Here is an 18904-nt window from a genome sequence, read left to right as displayed (position 1 = left end):
GATTTTCTTAATTTTAATTTTATTCAACTTTGTAAGGAGACACAGATCTGGTTAAATGTTTGCAGGAAACTTTTCTATATGGAATATACCATGCAAGATTTAAGAAGAGAAGTTCTTGTAGTTCTGCTTCTGGTCATGGAATAAATTATTGCTTGCATTTTCAGGTAATTTTCATACTTTTACTGCCTACAAAATTTAGTAAGTTCACTTATCCAAAAGGGACGGCCAAATAAAGGGGGTTAAATGCCCTTTTGACCAAGGAAGTAGGGACTTGTTCTGTAGGACATAACCTTGATGATCAACCATGATAACAACAGAAAAAAGCCCAATTACAGCAATTAGGTCTAAATCTAATTGATTGTGTATCTGATATGTTCACAATGTCTTATAGAAGTTCAGCAAAGAATATGTAACAACTTTGATAAAGTCTGCTATACTTCAGTCTGAATAATCAGGAGCTTCTAACTGAGTTTATTTTTGGCTATGTATGTTATTATCATTACCACAGTGCTTCCTTCTCCACAAAGCTTTCCTTTTATCACATATGTAATTTTTTGAAGTGGCTATATTTTAATCTAATCATGGCAACAGAGTGTTTCCTTTAAGGGTTGAGCATAATTTGCATAAACAACACCATAAACCCACCGTAGCACATGGCTTAACAAGAGGTTAAAATATGAATATTTGTTGCTGTGATAGTGGCAGCTCCTGAGGTGCTTAGATATTCAGATAGCTCCCCTTGAAAGAAGCCTGTTTCAATAGAAATGCTTACCAAGCTTGGACAACCCCTAATCTGCAATGCAATAACAACAAATTATCACTGTAAACCGGGAGAAACAACAAATATTGCATAAGAAAATGGGTTATGAAAAAAAAAATCTTCTGTAGTTTCAAGACAGGAGACACATTTCCATTTAAGAGACACATTTCATTCCGGATTTGTTATTTCCTTTGTTGCAAAAATTACCTTTATGCTGCCAATGGAGTCTTTAATGCAATTCACAAGATCTCAACAAGTACTGTCAAACTTCACAATAGTTCTATAAAATACTGAAATAATTAAGTTGTTTCTTCTTTGAGCACCTACACCTTGTTTTGTACTATTTTGCATGAAAGTAATTAGAATAGGCTGTGAGACTACAAATGCATTCTTAAAAAAAATGTGTTTCTCCACTAACTGGTGTTCCCTTAATTGCTTTTGCTTGTTCAGTGTTATTGAAGAAAAAACATTTTAACTGGTTATATACAGTATTTTGTACTGATTTGCTTAAACCATGTTAAGCTTTGTTACAAAAGGTAAAGTCTTTTTGAGATGCATAATTTGAAAACAGAACTAAGAATCTGAATAGTAACTGTGTGTGAATAACCAGAACACATATTTTAAAAAGTTGTTTGTTTGTTTGTTTTTATTTGGGGGGTGTGTGTGTGAATTGTTTGTTTGTTTTGGGTTGGTTTTGGTTTTGTTTGTTGTTGTTTTTTTAAACTGAGAAACTGAAATCTGTGAGTTACCAAGTGTATTTAGGAAAAATCACAAGCCATTTACCTGTAGGTCTTTGTAAGTTCTTTTGAACCAATATCCTTCTCAGAGTACCATCCATAGATGATTCCTCTATGTGAGAGCGATCCCCAATAACTGTCCAGTACATCATCCTAAAAGTATGAAAAAAAAATTAAGCTGGGTGCCAACACAGAACCTCAAAACACTTCACTAAATTTTAAACTATTATGAGCCATTTAAAATTATTATGAGCCTTTCAGCCTTCCTGACAGATGAGAGGTAACAGATCCTGGCTTACATACAGGTAAACTGAACAGGAAAATGAAGTAAATGGCTTGGAAAAGATTAGACATTTGAAGCATCATAACTTTCTCTTGCTCCATTTTGCAATTTTTGTCTGAATCACCAGAACAGAGTAATGTTGCAACGCACATACCCCCTTTTAGGATTTACAGCAATTGCATATGGTTCTCCTGCCATGCTTGTGAGGAGCCTGGTGCAGTTGGGTCCGTTCAGTTGGCCCACATTGATGGAGTATCTCAGGCTGGTCCAGTGAGTGGTGTAGTAGCTGAACCAATGCATTCGGGAGTGATCAGTCCAGTAAATATTGCCAGTCACCCAGTCAACGGCAATGCCCCTGGGCCTTTTGAATTCTGGACACTAAAAGGAACAGATGTTACCATCATAATTATGGAAATGATCTTTCACAGCAGCTGCACAGTCAAAGATTCATGTAACTTTTTACAGTTAAGTAACTTTTACCTTTAATATAGTGAAATATTTAAAAACACAGAAATGGAAAGACCAGGAGATCAGCTCTAAAGGGTCTGTTGACAGTTCCAGTCGATTCAGAAAAACAAGTCAGTGGTTCAAAATTGGTTTTTCAAGGCTACCTGCATTAAGGAAAAGGCACTTTGGCATCAGCTACTTGAACTATTGATACTGAAGCAAAGATAGGTTGCAAACTGCAACCCAAAATGAAAGGAAAAGGATGTACTAAGATTATACAGCTATTACACTCCATGCAGAGCTATGGTATGATAAAAAAAAAACACTGTGGAAGTCCATCCCAAGGTGTGGCTGCTCAGCAGTGGTGCCAAGTGTAAAGAAAATCACTGCATTTAGAATTCCCTCTGTGGTCAACAATATTCAGCTTCATATGAATATTGACTGATTATAACATTAAATTTCTAAACTATTGTATCTCTCTCACAATTTCACAGTTATCATTGAGACCTAAATAAAATAAAATAAAAAAAAAAAGTGTTCTTAGGATAGAAGTTCATATTGCAAATAGGAGATATATATGAACAAGTTCCTGGAATTCCTGCAAAAAGGAATAAAACCTGTGAAAGACAATTACTCAACAATGTCTAACATGAATGCAGCATATCATAAAAAATTCAAGACCAGCATGAGCCAAACACATATACAACTGTTTGCCTGTTTACATATTTAACATCAAGGTAAATCATGAACAAACCCCACCTATTCCTTGACAAAAGAAGCAATGGAAGTCTACTAAGCTACATAACTGAAAACCAGAAAACAAAATACTAAAAGAAGATGTTTTCCTCAGGTGTCAGGGTTCCCTAACACCACAAGACATTTGTAGACTCTTTTCATCATAAAATAAAGGTCATTTCATTCTCTAGGTGAAATAATAGGACTGCAAGGGTGAATTTAGGTAGTTCATTGTTCATAAACCTTTAATTCTGCAAAAATGTCATAGAATGCATGTTCCATAGATATAAAGAACCTTGATTTTCTATTTAGATGAGTATTAAAGCAGTAAGATCAACCACTGCATGTACAAAACAGTTATCTCTTTAAAACCAAGGTTACAGTCATTTTTTTAAGTTAAAAAAAATACTGTATCATAATTCTTTGGTATGAAACCATAATACTGGCAGCAGATGCTTCCAGAAATACTACAATTTTTTTTTTTTCCAAGAAATGTAGCATTTGCATGCAACAACCTTTTTTATTTATTTTTTTCTTTGTTACTATCCAGGCAACATTCATATAAAGGACAAGATACCCAGAAATGTGGGTATTTTCAGAGGGTGTTTCTAATCCAAACTCCTTTTAATTCCCTGTAATATTCAGGCACTCAAAAGCCTCTCATAGCTGGAGTTACTCATCCAATTACTACTTTGGTCACTGCAAGGGTTAATGGTCCTGGTTTACAAGGCTGGAACCAAAAATCCTTTTAAAAACGAGAGCAGCTATCTTGGCCAGCACAGTCCCTTGCCTTTTTCTGCACTGTTCAAGACCCACAGTTTACAGTAAGATTGGCTTTTTTTGGAACCTGGTAAAGCAGATGATGAGAGTTACCAAGCAGAGTTAAGAAATGGTTCCCAAATTGCTGGCAGTAGAAGCAGAGGAGACAAGGGGACATCCTAAAAAGATTCTGGAGCAAGGATGGGGTTGCTTAGTAACACTGACCCTTTCTCATCTTCTCAGATACACAGGAGAAGTGAAATCCCAGTAATGCTGGGGTGCAGCAAACAGACAAAGAGATAACCAGAAGAAATGAAAAGGGGGCACCTGGTGTAAGAGATTTTTTTTTTTTTTAAATGAGAATAAAAACTACTAGCTGATGTAATTCTCAGTTGTGTTCGTTAAATTTCAGCCTCACCACATCACATTCCTGAGGTCTTGTGCATCTTCTCATACTGTCTGGGAAAATTACTTACTGTAAATGAGCTCTAACCTAATATCTTATTTGGATTATGCTAATTTTTGAAGAATGATTTTACATACAGAACAAGGATGAAAATACAGGAAGAAAATCACATTAAAATTTTCCACTGTGATTTTAGCCCTCTTTGATGCTAAATATAATGCACTCCAACTTCTTAGAGAAATTGAGGTTTGAAGCCTAATCACCTTTTATAGTTTGCACATGTTGTCTGCAGAACTACAGACTATGCCAGCTTGATAACTTCTGATCAGAACTGCTGTCTATCTTAGAATCTGCTTTCAAGGTAAAGAATTGATAACAAAAAATCACCCCAAACCCCAAAACTACAACAAAAACCCCCAAGCAAATAAACAAACAAACAAACAAAAAAGAAATTAAAAAAGGAAAAGAAAAAAGAAAAAGGAAAAAGGAAAAAGGAAAAAGGAAAAAGGAAAAAGGAAAAAGGAAAAAGGAAAAAGGAAAAAGGAAAAAGGAAAAAGGAAAAAGAAAGAAAAGAAAAATAGATACTGCTGTAACAGCGTGGATCTGGAAAGCAGTTGGATATAATGTAGATTACAGAAAAATTTTCAGCCCCTAAAGTTGAGTTTGGCTGGAAAAAATATGCTACAAATGCAGCAGGAATCCATCAGTTTGCAATGATTACCAGGAAGACAAACTGATAAATCTAATTTGCAACACAAGCATATGTGAAGAAATATTTTATCTTATTTGCTTTACGGATCTTCTTGGTATTGAATTATCATGGAATAACATATATAAATGTTTTATTTTTGCTTAAAATAAATAGTGGAACAACAACAAAAAAAAAAAAAACAGAAAAACAAAATACTAGAAAACTTTTAGATTTTTTTCTCACCAAAACATTAAATTTTCCTTGCCAGATGAGCACCCCAGTGGTTCACCAAACCACCATTTGTATTATGTAATTAGGATTATTAAAAAATCCTAACCAGCTGATTCCAGATAGAAGAGGTCTCCTAAGTACACGACCACCATCCACACAGAGCTCTAGCTCTAAGGTAAAACCATAAATTAGTGCTGTTTAGAGAGAAGTCCAGGAATAGTTTGCATTCCCAGGGATGCCCTGCATTCCGCTGGGCTCTGGGGTGGCTGTTGGGAGAACATGTGTGGATTAACCTCAAGAGTGGTTAAGGGTCCTTGTTAAATTCCCAGAACTCTGGGGCTGGAACAAGCTGCTAATATATTGACTGAACACACTACAAAACCTGTTTCCCTCCCTCTTATATGGTGCAATTATTTGAGTGTTCAGCTTTTTGTCCTCTTCCATAAAAAGCAGCACCTGAGTTTAGGTGTGAGGTCACTCCATGTTGAGTATTCACCTCAGACAACTTGTACATCTCCCTCCAAGGATTATGCCAGTAAACAGCTGCGCTAGTTATCACCAACTCACTTAGACTGTCTGAACTCCATTGGAATTAAATCCTCTTCTCCATCTGTCAATAAACTCTGAAGAGTTGATATTTACTATTTCCTTTAATGCTTCAATTTGTACCAAGTTTAAACCCCTTTTCACAGGAAAACAGGAGAGCTACTTAAAGCTATTCTCTGAGGAAGGCTCTTGATATGCTAATTCCATGGAGCAATTTCAGTTGAGATGGATTTTTGCATTAATGTAATTACCTGAAAATGCAGGTGACTTTGTTCAAGTTTACTGTCCTGATTTACATATCAAAGTCTAGATATAAAAGTTATAATGTAACCTCTGAAAACTTATCCATTAAAAAACTTGTGTTAAAATTAAGAAATTCTCAAGCTTTTTAAAACTAAATTTCAGTGACAATATTAAAGCAACACTATAAAACCAATTAACCTACTGATCAGTTGTATATAAGGAAAATATATCTGAGTATTAATGAGATAACACTGGGAAAATAACAGAAAAGTTTAGCACAACGAGAAGTAAATGTTTCACAAATATAAATTAGAAGTTTCCAAGATATATTAAAATACAGTCTGTGTATTTTCCACAAACAGATTTGTCAGTGGGTTTGTATGGCTTTGATCAACATCATCATGAGGACCTACCTGCACTGAGGAGACAGGAGAAGATGGTGTGTAAAGACAGATACAATTTTTTCAATAATTTTGAATTGAAAAGGAAGTGACTGACTAAAAAGTATTCTCACATGATGGTGAAACAGAGATTCAAAAAGGAAAAACTATTTCAATACCTTAGAAAAATAGTAATTTTAAGAACACTTTTTAAAATTAGTTTAAACAGGGAGACAGTGACAAATCAGCTGTGAAAATTTCAAACCCTGGGCTACAAAGAAGTGTCAAGGAAGCTTATGTTGAATTTTATGGAGTCTTAAGAAAATGTAGGTCCATTAGAGAGGTGGTGGGTCAGCAGACTACTCTTATAATTGTGGAATGCATCTGCATATTATCAAAAAAATTAAACAAAACAAAAACCAGCATCCCCTCAACACTATTTTCACAAGACTTCACAAGTTCATTACTCTCTAATCATGAACTCAATGCAGAGATCTGTCTGTCGGGATTTCTGCCACACTGAAATAAGAAAAACACCACAGCAGAATTACTCCACAGCTTCAATACAAATATCCTTCTGCAAAACTCAAATGACATAGCTGACCTACTGGAAACGCTAGGAATTATTTTCCACTTCAGATCTACTTTACATACACTTTCTATCAACAAAATATAGACTCCTCTGCTGAGCAGGTGGAATTGTTGGTTTTAAACCACTCTTCTCATATAGGTGTTATCACAGCCACAAAGTACCTTCAGTGTCTATTGGTGTTTACATCCTCAGGCTTTTTGCTCTGCTGGTATCAAAGGTCAGGAGAGTCATTCATTTGGAAAGGAAATATGCTCGGATGGAATGTACTTAGAAGTGGTTTCAGATGTGTATGAATTATAGATGAAAGATTAGCCTACTGTTGCTACTACTGCTTATTCTGCTGGGTATATAAAAGTATTCATGTGACAGAAGGTCGTTGTTGTTACCTCTCCTATGCTTAAGGAAACATGCCAGACAGGTGTTATTTAGAACTGGATTTATTACTGGCCAAGAAAAAACCTAAAAACTCTGCTCTACTCAATCAAATTAGGAGTAAAAAAAACCCCAAATATAAGTTTACAGCATTATAGAAACACCAAAGCAAAGACAACATTGTTATCTTCAGTTCAGCACTATCATAAAATGTAGAAATATATTTGGCAAAATGAGTATCAATCTGAATTTATTTTATTTTCAAGTAAAGACCCCTTGAAAGCACCCTATCGTAGAAAAAAAAAAAAAATCACATTTCTGCTGTAAAATACAAACTTACATTTATGATTATTCCAAAGCAGATGTTATGCAGTTCACCATATAAAGGAATAAATACTTCTAATTTTTAACTGTATGTCATAGCTTTGCCCATTATTGTTTACATGGTCACTATAGAAATCAAGGTTGTCTTTAGCCTATCTATATTTTCTGTCTTCCAAGGATTTGAAATTTATGCCTTTCTTCTTAAATACCTCTATTACATTTTCTCTTTTCTCTGTTAAAATAAAAGATTTCTAAACCCCTAGTATACTGGTTATTTCTCTTTAGAAAAGCTTTTTAAATACCACGGTTGTGTTCTCGTAGAGACTCTACCAAGTCTGTCAGGGCCTTGCATGGAAAGGCATTAGTAGCCATAAATACAATTGAAATAAAATCATTCTTAGGCAGACATTTTAATTTACTAAATAAGCACATATTATTAACACAGAAAAATAAATCAAAATAAATTTGTGTCATTTCATCTTTGGTTTCGATCACTTACTATCAAGCCACTGTTACTTTGCCTTCTCTCTCTGTCGTGAAGTTTTCTGTAGAAAATCCCTCCTGGATTAAACTGAGTACTCCAAACAATCATATCCCCTCGAAAATACGCATCCATTCCAGTTATCCTTGAATTATGTTCAATATGTGATATTTGCTGATGAGCATCACTGTAGTTGAATGGATATGCAAAACCCAGGATGTCAGTGTCATTAGCAACATAGAGAACTTGATCTTCAGAGCCTAGGGATTATTATAATGAAACAAAAATAAGGTAAATGTCAACTAATGCAAAATCAGTGGTTTTCACTCAAGTAGCTTTTTGGTGTTTAGCTGATATAATTTCCTATGTTAAAATTATTTTCTTGTTGCTGAAGACTGTGAAAACACAGTCTGGGCAATAAGGGCAACTCTTGATACTCTGATATCAATATACATCATTTCAGAGCTCTCCAAACTCAGTGTGACACATAAGACTATATTTTAAGTAGTATGTGACAAGAATTTGAACAATTTTAAGCTGTATACAAAACCACAGGATATTATGCATTAAGCCCATACGAATTCCACATTTTTATATACATGCTCTCTTTAGGGGGTCCTAAATGTATATATTAAGGGAACACAGTCATCAATAAACATTATTTCAAGTTGCTTAATTGGAAATTAGAAGTGGAATGATTTTATCTTTAGGGAAGACGGTGAAGTTTTGAAATCAAGTGCAACAGAACCCGTGCAGTTTTGTCTTACCTCTCCTCATTTCAGAGAGTAAACATTTATGGATACCTCTGAAAGGGTAATATTAATGGATACCCAGTTAACCATCTTGATTCAGATCTCTTAAAGTTTATTATTCATAAGAAAATGCTCTTTAGTATCCATTTATTAAGTGTTGAGAAAGTTTAAATCTGCTGGATATATTAGAATGCACTTGTATTATTCTTTTTATTTCTCAGTCCATATCAGATTTATTTATCCATAGAGAATCAAATTATAATAATGTCTGACACACTTCCTCCTTGTGAGTATGAAATATCAAACATAATTTGTTCCCTTCCTCTTGATAAATGCAACAACAAAGAGGAGTTTTATTAAAGCAAGTATCAATGAGGGAAAGAGGGAAAAATTAACTTTATTACAATGGAAATGAAGCTTGTGAGAAAAATTCAGATTTAGGATAATGATCCCCAGATTTTAAAATTATGAAATTATGAATTATGTCACAGAATTAGGTTTATGTTCCTATAGGAACAAACCATTATCCTCAGTTAGTAATCTTGTTTGTTCCCATGCCATAATCTGATTTCTTTAGCAATAGGCAATGATGATAAACCCTGACAGAGTCCATGCTGTATAGGAATTACTAATGATTCATTAATATGATCTTCCCATGGCAAATTTTCATCAATAAAATGTGGATAATGCATGTAAGGAACCTGACTATCACCATCTAACTGTGGGTGTACCTACATTACTGACCGGCATGCTGCAAAGAAGGAAGAACTGGCATTACCATGGAATTACCAACCTGTCATGGTTCTAGGATGTACAGACACAAGATGTGCTCTCTGGCCATAAAGTTCAGATCAGGTACTGCTCAGAGTTGTGCACAAGGGTGTAGAAGGAACCACACCTTGTAACTTCAACACTCATTCTGCACTAAAGACTCCAAGTCACACCAAAATCTCACTGAATTGCAGGTGAGGTGCCGTGATCAGATTGGAGTTATCCAGGTACAGACCCATAAAGATGATGTGAACTTTGCTCAGTCAGCTGGAATATTGCTTGTTTCATGATTTATAAGTTAAATAACAGTTAGACTTCACAATTACCTCCATTTTGTGTAATACTCTGCCTTATGAACAGCAGAAATAAACATCTCTGTGTGCTTATTTCTTTTCCTTCACTGGACCATGGTCTTGGCAGCTGATTTATATAATGAGTACATAATTAGCTCATTATACATAGAAGAGCTCCGCTTCTGTAGAATTTCTCAACACAAAGCAAAAAATATTAACTCCAAACACTACTTAATTTTTTTTCTTAAAATTCTAAAATATGTCTTTATGATGGAGTTGATTCTTCTCTCAAGCTTCTAAAGCTTCACATGCTTGCTAATGTATAATCTCTGTTTTTCTTATTTGTGCATAAACTGTTGTAAATAATGAAAGCTGGAGTTGGAAATGGGCTTTCAAATTAAGTAAGTTCATTTACATAGAAGTCGTAAGAATTTACTGCTTACTGAAATGAAAAGAAAGGCTGGGTGGTTTTGAGAGTTACGTCTGTGAACCATTCAAGAAATATTTATCTAAAAATAAATAGTATCTGCAACACATTAGTGTTATCAACCGGGTACATAACCAGTGATTTAGTACTGTCTCTCTAGTTTGATTTTTACAGCCTTACCTTTTGCTATGCAACTGTTATTCCTCTCCTTATAATTTTTCTCACATGCACATCTGTATGAGCCCTTAATATTACTGCAGTGTTGGGAGCAGGCACCAAATACCATACACTCGTTGATATCTGTGGAGAAAAGAATGATAATTTATATACCTAGAGTTTAAAACACTTTTATTCGATATGTTCACAAGATCATAGAACAAAGCAGGTGAACAAAAGAAACTTGTAAGCACCAGTACATCTTGCAATAGTAAAAGGAAAGCCTTTGCAATTATCACTAATGTTATTTCCAGTGCAATCAACATATCTCAGAAAGATTTTTTTTTCAGAAAGATTTTTTTTTTAACATTATTTCCCCATCCTTCATATATCAATCTGCCACTAGAATCTGAGATCAACTTTGACAGTAAAAAACACCTGCTATACTTCTGTCCAGCATACCTGTCTCTGCTACAGTCAAAACTACATGATTATCCTCTACTGGAAAATCTCCTCTTAATACTGTTTTATTAAGAGCTAAACAATGAATTATATATGCACTTTGATAGTTCCACTGGAGTGATCTGAACTTCTGTAAATTACTGCTCACCAGTAAGAAAATGAATTCACAACCTATCCTCTGGGAAGTCAGATTTATCTTATTTTTTCAATCAACCCTGCCATTATAGCAACTGTGTCTTCTTGCTGATCAGTATGGCATTATATACATCAAGACTACATGTTCTAAGGGATTTTACTATCTGTTTGGTTTTTGTGGTTTTTTTTTTTCAATTTCAAATATTTTTTAATGCACCTTCATTATTTTAAGCACCTTAAAATATTCTCATATGCCAATTTAAACACTAATCCCAAATGCTCAGTTAAATAAACTACTAGACCTCAAATCACCCATTTACCCCTTGAATTATTTAATTGTCTGACTTGAACCTTTTGACATTCACAATGAATGTTAATCTTTGATAACCTCTCCAGGTAAAAAGTGTGAATCTACATCCTATAAATCCTTTTTTTTTTTTTAATTTCTGAATCCCATATCTATGGAACAACTTTTACTCTGGAAAAAAGTACATGATATGTATCTCCTCCTCCTGCACAGAAAATTGACTACACAGTTGACTTTTAATACTTTACAGCAAGGGATGATGGAAAATATCTGTACCTTCACATTGTCTATTCCTCCTGTTTCTCTGAAATCCAGGTTTACACTGACATAAAAGGGATGTTTTTGTCTGATTACAGTATGCATCATCTCCACAAGGATTCACATTATCTTCACATGTATATTCAGCAACACCTAAAAATAAACAAAGTGTCTAAATCTAATCCCTACTAGATTTGTTTTAGCTCTTAAAAATGAAACCTAAACAACAATTAATAAAAAATTGTTAAGAGTATCAGATACATTTTTAACAAATAAATGACACTACAGTTTTTAATCTAAATATGCATAAAAATTGACAATATGTAATTGAGATAATACATTTCACATCAAGGATCTAATACTACCTTTTTTTTTTTTTTTGCAAATATGAAGCAAAATACAATCAACCTATACTCAGATTTCACCAAGAACTTTTAACTACTCTAAAAACTCCTAGAGCTTGAATTGCTATAAAATTTGCCTTTCTCCTGCGACACAGAATTACCTCCTTTTTTTAACTAAAAGAAATAACTTTACATTAAACAAACTTTCTGCATTGTTGAGTAAGTTTTGAAACAGATGAATGTCTCAATTAATTGTCTCTTTTCTGCTACAATCACAAAACCAGACCTTTGTCAGCCAAACTCACTTATTTTGCAGTCTTGCTCATCTGAACCATCTCCACAGTCATCAAACCAGTCACACTGTAGCTCCATTGGAATACATTTCTTATCATTACAGGCAAACTCATCCTTTTTACATGGTCTTGCTTTGTATGTGATTTTATCTATATAATTACAAATTAATAAAAAAAAAATAAATGAGGATTTAGAAGTCTTAGATTATTTTAGGCACACACAAATGGGAATGACCACGAAGCACTAAGCAACTGGAAATTATTTCAAGCTTAATTTCTTTTAGTTTCAAATTCTGATCTACTAACCTCCAGTTAAGCTTTACTGAAGGACAAGCAGATCTCTGTAACAAAGTTTGCCTTCAAGTTGTTTTCTCTGATCTGAATGCCTTGAAAGGTAATATCACCTACCACAGTGATCTTCATCGGAGTTATCACCACAGTCATCGACCTCATTGCAAATCTGCTCAGGTCGCAGACAAACCCTGTTGTTTCTACATCTGAACGGCCTTGTTGGAGGGCAGGGAAAATTTACTGCATATTAAAGAAAAGAATCAGCCATTACCCAGCTGGTATTCACAAACCTTCTTTAATGTCTCCTTATGGAAAGCAATAAGCAGGCACAGGAAAAGGTTGTGCTTGACATATGTATTGTGCTTGATTTTGACTTCTGGTACCTCACAGGAGAGCACTTCAAGAGTGTTGCCAGTGTAAGTTCTTCATTTAGGGAATGAAATTAATTTTTTTTGTGATAAGGGTAATTTATACCTTTTTTTGAGGATCAGTAAATACAGCGGAATTGAAACAATTGCAAGGATGATCAATATTACACCGTAGATGTAACTTTTACCCTTCTGTGCATTTCCCACAAAAAAGATTAATTTTTCACAAGTATCATATCTAAAACTGCATGGAAAGCAATAACAGAAAACTATATCCTACACCTCAATGTCCTAAAAGTAAAATAGACAAAACCTAGAGAAGTGTCCCTATATATTTATGTATCTTGTATGTAATTCTTGCTTTATTACATGAAAAGTACTGAAAAATTTAATGTCATACCACACATTTCAGCAACTTCATCAGAGTTATCTCCACAGTCATCCTCACCGTCACAAACCCAAAAATGGAGTTTGCAGAGGGAATTATTGCACAAAAACTCATCAGCTCTACATATATTTCCCCCTGGAAAGATGAAAAGAAAAAAAAAAGGCAGGAAAACAGAAAGACAAAAGAAAATGTCAGCTTTTGATAAAACCAGTACAACCACTTATCACATACCATTTTCAGAGAATGATACATGTAGCATAGCTAAATATGCAGATCCCAAACGAATGAGTTAGAGAGGTAGAGAGAAATACTCATTTAAAATTCTCTTCCTTGACCATTCCTTCTCAGGACTGTTAGCTAGGAATTACCTGTTTCTAGTCTGACTAGAAAGGGCTGTTAAAAAGACACCAACAACTCACCAGGTGGACATGTTCCCCTTGCACTCAGCCAGATGTTTAAACTACCTGTCTGTAACTCCCTCCTCTCAGCAAAGCTACATCAGGAATTTGTGCCAACAGAGAATGGTGTAAACCAAAAGACAGAAATTTGGTCAAATGTGTGAGAGGCCACTTCAGTCCAGGTTTGTTTCATGTGAATGTCTGATCCTCCATCTATTTATACTCCCACACTCTGAGCCACACATAGAGAACAGTGATTGCAGTCCATTAGAACCTTTTTCTTCCGAGGAGCAAAAGGCTTGGCCAGGCTTGTGATATCCACATCCCCTATAAATGCTGTAATTAGGAAAGATCTGGCCATGTAAGCATGGAGCAGATAAGACTAGGTGACCTCTAACGGTATCTTCCTTTTTGTAACTTCTGAAAATTCTCATTAGGATATTTACCGAACACAGAAAGTAGCAAGAATAAATTCTTCCATGTAACATCAGTGTTGAGTGAACTCTGAATTATCTAACAAAAGGGAACGCAGGGCAAGGGAAAGTCTTTTAAGGTGGAGTGAGAAACTTTAAAAATTCATTCAAGCTGGATTCAGTTTTAATATGTGCAGCACTAAGAAGGAATTCCTTTCAGAATTAAGACTAAATTTTATCATCACCAATCAACAAAGTAATGAAAATTTCTTACAATTATCTTCCCATATAACACATTTTAATGGGAACTGTTTCTCAGTTTCCTGAGAGAAGCAGAGTGTAAAAGAAATAGAGCTGTGTACCTGCAGAAGAGGAAACAATTAAATTTTATGTGATAATGCCAAAACTCTCTCTGGCTTAGCTCAACACGTTACACCCACACTAAGAGCTAGATCGGGCTCCAGTGGCTTTTTACTTATTCATTCGGTGCCCTGTTCACACCTCATTAACACCAACAGAAGCCTTTCTTTTGCTATAAAGGTACAGAATGGTTGAATTTTTTTTTTCCCCAAAAAATTAATTTCCGTGAAATACCTGTAGCATAAGATGTTAGGAACTCTCACACTGTGTTACCAAATATAATTCACTCCCATTGCAAATATAAGTTATGAACATTAACAGAAATATCCTCTATTATTATCCAAGGAAAATATATAAAATTAAAGTACTTTTCATGATAAAAGACATGAATATAAATAATTCTCTGTGTAATCACAATATAACCATCATTCTATTTGTATAATAAGATAGAAGAGAGTTATTTTTATAAATATGCACAGTGGGCCACAGATAAATATTATGGATGTTATTTTAGAAAGTTGCAGAATAAAACTCCATTTGTGTTTGCTGTATTTCCAAGGATGAAAAAAATTAGTTATCAGTGAGATAAACTGGCATTTGTTTCATGTGATTGCTTGGGTTGTCATAATTCCTTTATAAAATAGATTTCTGCAACAGAATCATAATTGTGACATAAATACAAAGTATTATAGCAATAACCAACTAGGCAAGAGGGTTCTTATTGCATTATAAGCAATTTGCAGTTCACAGAAGCTCCATTATGCTATCCAAAGAATAATGTGGCTTCAGAGAAAATAAACGTGTTACTATTTACCTACACTTCATTGGCTTTTAAAGAGATACAGTTCAGATATTTAAAAAGCAGCTTTAAAATGGACTAGAAGGATTCTTTTAAACTTTGCTATCTGTCTCCTAGCATCTAAACATCTCTGGAATGTTCTTCCCATTTTCTGAATTTTCTGGTCTCTCTTTCAAACTCGTTTATACCCATAAGGTATCTTTTTTTTTTTTTTCCTAGTGGTAAGTATTGCTCAAAAGACTTAGAACAAAAAAAGGAAAGGGTATCTTACTCTCTTTGCTTCCTATGTGATTATTGTCACTTGTTGTACTCCATTAGGTTTTTGAAGCAAAAACACAGAACTACTCATTTTAAAGAAAAGGAAAGAAGAAAAACCTGGAAAAAAACCAACAATAAGAAAAAATGCGGAGTAAAATTGAGTTAAAAGAGTGAATCCAGCTCAGTGTTCAGGACTTCAGGAGCGAAGACTTTGTCCATTTAGGAATCTGCTTGGTAGAGTGCGGTGGGATAGAAGCCCTGGAGGAAAGAGGGGACCAAGAAAGCTGGTTGATATTAAAGGATCACCTCCTCCAAGCTCAGGAGTGATGCATCCCAACAAAAAGGAAGTCAGGCAGAAATGCCAGGAGGACTGAGTGCATGAAAAAGGAGCCCCTGGACAAATGCAAACACAAAAAGGAAGGTGAGGCCCTGGCACAGGTTGCCCAGAGAAGCTGTGGCTGCCCCATCCCTGGAAGTGTCCAAGACCAGGCTGGATGAAGCTTGGAGCAAACTGGGCTAGTTGAAGGTGTCCCTGCCCATGGCAGGGGGTTGGAACAAGATGAACTTTAAGGTCTCTTCCAATTCAAAGCATTCTATGATTCTGTGAAATAAATAGAAACCCAGGGTCTTAAGATTACTTATTTAGCAATTGATCATTATATTGCATGGCTTTGTAATTTATTGTGCATGGCTTTGTAATTTATTGTGCATGGCTTTGTATTTTATCGTTGCCTATAAAACTGTAAATTAACTTGATTTATTACTGATTTCCCTGATGAAAATGAATATGTTTCCAGTAACAACCCAACCTTTTGATCACTGGGGAAGGAAATACAAAGGAGGGATATGATGTGAGTCATAAACAATCTAAGTTTTGCTTCTTCCTGCAAATCACTTGTGAAGCTGCTGTATTGTCCTTGTTGAAAGAGGTCGCAGAGCTTTCCTTTGATCACTCAGAATGGTCAGAGTACCACTAACTTGCAATATGTGTTAATAAAAAGTCCAATAAAGTAAGTCTTTTAAAGAGAAGTGTCTCTTGCCTTGGTCACAGTTTTCTTCATCGCTGCCATCCACACAGTCATGGATCCCATCACAAAGCCATCTGACAGGGATACAATAGGCCTTATTTTTGCATCGAAACTGATCTTCTTTACATTCTGTTACACAATCCATCTGTGTGAAAACAGGTGTGAACTGCAGATTAATGAATGAGAACAGCACACTTAAGGCAAACCAAACAAGATTTCCCAGTGTTATTTTTCATTGCCCTACATATTTAGTACAATGAAGTTGTCCCTGACAATGCAACGTGAGTAATGGAAACAATTTACATCTCTGAAGTCAACTGCTCTACAAGAAACAACCCTGGGCATAGGGACAGTTAATGAACTGGTTCATAGTCGCACTGGTCAGGACTAGGAATCTCCAGAGTGGATTGTCTTCACCTGCACTGTGCAGCACTTGGCTCAGGCATCCTTCATATTATATTATTATATTCATATTATATTATACATAACTGGTACCTTTACGGTTATGAGAAATAACAACTATTTTTGGCGTGGTTTGTTTTTGTTTGTTTTTTTTTTCCCCTTGAAGTTATTTATGAAGGTGATGATTTTTTTATATAGATAACAGCGCAAGAGGTAGGAAGAGCAAACCCTGAAGGCCCCTGGAGGTTGAGATGCCTATTAGGGTTGTATTAGAAGAATCTAGAGCACAGAGGGAGCCAAATTTTGTCACAAATTTGGCCATGTTGCCAGTACAGAGTAGCCTCTGATGCAAACTCTTGCAGAACCATGCTTAAGTTTTGACTTAGGAAGAACAAATTTGTCTGCTCCAAAAGGTGGTCACAGAGCAAACAAACATAGCACAGTGTAAAGTCATGGGGTCATCCGACTGTTCAGTGGATACAATAAACCCATATTTGCCCTTTCAATTGACTTGAAACTTAAAACTGTTTAAAAAACCCCATCAGGATGAAAAAAAAAATCAAGAGGAATTTGTTCAGGTACCTCATCAGATCCATCAGCACAGTCGTACTCTCCATTGCACTTCAAGGATGCCGAAATACAGCCCCCACTGGCACACACGTACTCACTTGAAGAGCAGGTTGGAGATGCTGGTTACAAACACATATTTTAGCATTAAGAAAAAGACAATTTATAAATAATTTGGTTTATAATTTGAAGTTTTCCTCTGGCTAACATAGTGAGCAAACCTGTGTCTGTAGCTGAGCAGAGCTTTTCCCATCTTCTTTTTAAACTACAGTGAAATATTTGATACAGCTGAACTGTATAATGATAGTGAAAAGATGTTTGTGTTTTATCACTGAGAAATTTCTTTTCATGTTTTCCTTACACTTGGTAATAAAAAATAACTATACACATAGACATATTCGTAGAATTACTATAGTTTTCTTAGTGGGCTTTAGCTAAAATTATATGAGCACTTATAATTAAATAAGCCAAAATTTACAATAAACCATGGGCTTAGAAACTGTACATTATTACAGTTAAAATTAATAAATATTATTCAAATTTTTTTTTAAAATATAGGTGGATATTCTTGTCATACTTTAAACCAGGGGAGTTTTATCAGAGAGTTCTATTTTGTTGTACCCATCCAGACGAAGTTACAAAAATTTTAGGAAAATTCCTGCAAAAATAAACAGCTGTTATTTTCCAAGAGAGTAAAAAGGAAATAAAATAATAACAACAAAAAAATAATTTGTTAGAGAAAATAATTTTTCATAAGGACTAACAACCTTTGAATGAACACCACAAAGGGAAAAACCTCCCACAGACACTTCAGTAACATGCCAAGACTTACTGGTAATTTCAGAGCAAAATTTTATATGCTGAGTATATATTATCAAATTACTTTACAACATAGTTAAATACCATTCCCCCCAAAGATTCATATTGCATAGCTGTACATAAGTGGGGTTTTCAAAACACAAATGGAAAGTCACAATGATACACACTCAAAAGTTAAAGTATTTCAGATTTCTTTGTACTCCTCTCTACTTCCAGTGCCCAACAAATCATTATTTGCTGATTTATTTTCTTCTTTTACTGTGATTTATTCCCTCCTTCATTTTGCTTCTCAGCATTATTTAAATCAATACCTGGTACACAGTTTTTCTCGTCATCCCCAAGTTTGCAGTCTTCGTGACCGTCACATTTCCACTTGGCTGATATGCACTGACCATTGGAGCACTGGAACTGATCCCTCGAACAGCCTGTTTCACAATACCTCTGGTACAAAAGAAACAACCAATATACAAGATCAAGAGTTTAACATAAACACTGATGAATACACAGGTGGTAACAGAAGTTACAGCCTCTATTCCTACACAATATGAAATACAATAATGTCATGTGAAATTCAATATATTTGTGGATATGATTCCTGAAAGGTGGCTTGCACCCTCTAAGTGGCTGG

At 34.9% G+C, this 18904-nt stretch overlaps 1 protein-coding gene across 6 annotated transcripts in view; it reads right to left on the bottom strand.

Annotated features, from left to right (window-relative positions):
• LRP1B (LDL receptor related protein 1B) overlaps positions 1–18904 on the bottom strand; it is a 671639-nt gene that overhangs the window by 49240 nt on the left and 603495 nt on the right. For all 6 annotated transcript variants that reach the window (XM_027900055.1, XM_027900058.1, XM_027900056.1 and 3 more), the window contains exons 68-78: positions 18588–18717; positions 17473–17579; positions 16501–16633; positions 13245–13367; positions 12594–12716; positions 12198–12335; positions 11567–11701; positions 10411–10530; positions 8006–8247; positions 1935–2158; positions 1544–1650 (exon numbers count right to left, since the gene is read on the bottom strand). In XM_027900055.1, the coding sequence (XP_027755856.1) occupies positions 1544–1650; positions 1935–2158; positions 8006–8247; positions 10411–10530; positions 11567–11701; positions 12198–12335; positions 12594–12716; positions 13245–13367; positions 16501–16633; positions 17473–17579; positions 18588–18717 (1582 nt within the window). The remainder of the gene's footprint in view (positions 1–1543; positions 1651–1934; positions 2159–8005; positions 8248–10410; positions 10531–11566; positions 11702–12197; positions 12336–12593; positions 12717–13244; positions 13368–16500; positions 16634–17472; positions 17580–18587; positions 18718–18904) is intronic.

This window comes from Empidonax traillii, unplaced genomic scaffold (assembly GCF_003031625.1).
Source record: "Empidonax traillii isolate 1590-97213 ecotype Southwest subspecies unplaced genomic scaffold, ASM303162v1 scaffold702:size1046427, whole genome shotgun sequence".
Classification (NCBI taxonomy): domain Eukaryota; kingdom Metazoa; phylum Chordata; class Aves; order Passeriformes; family Tyrannidae; genus Empidonax; species Empidonax traillii.
Note: the sequence above shows the minus strand (reverse complement) of the source record. Positions and strands in the feature narration are given on the sequence as shown.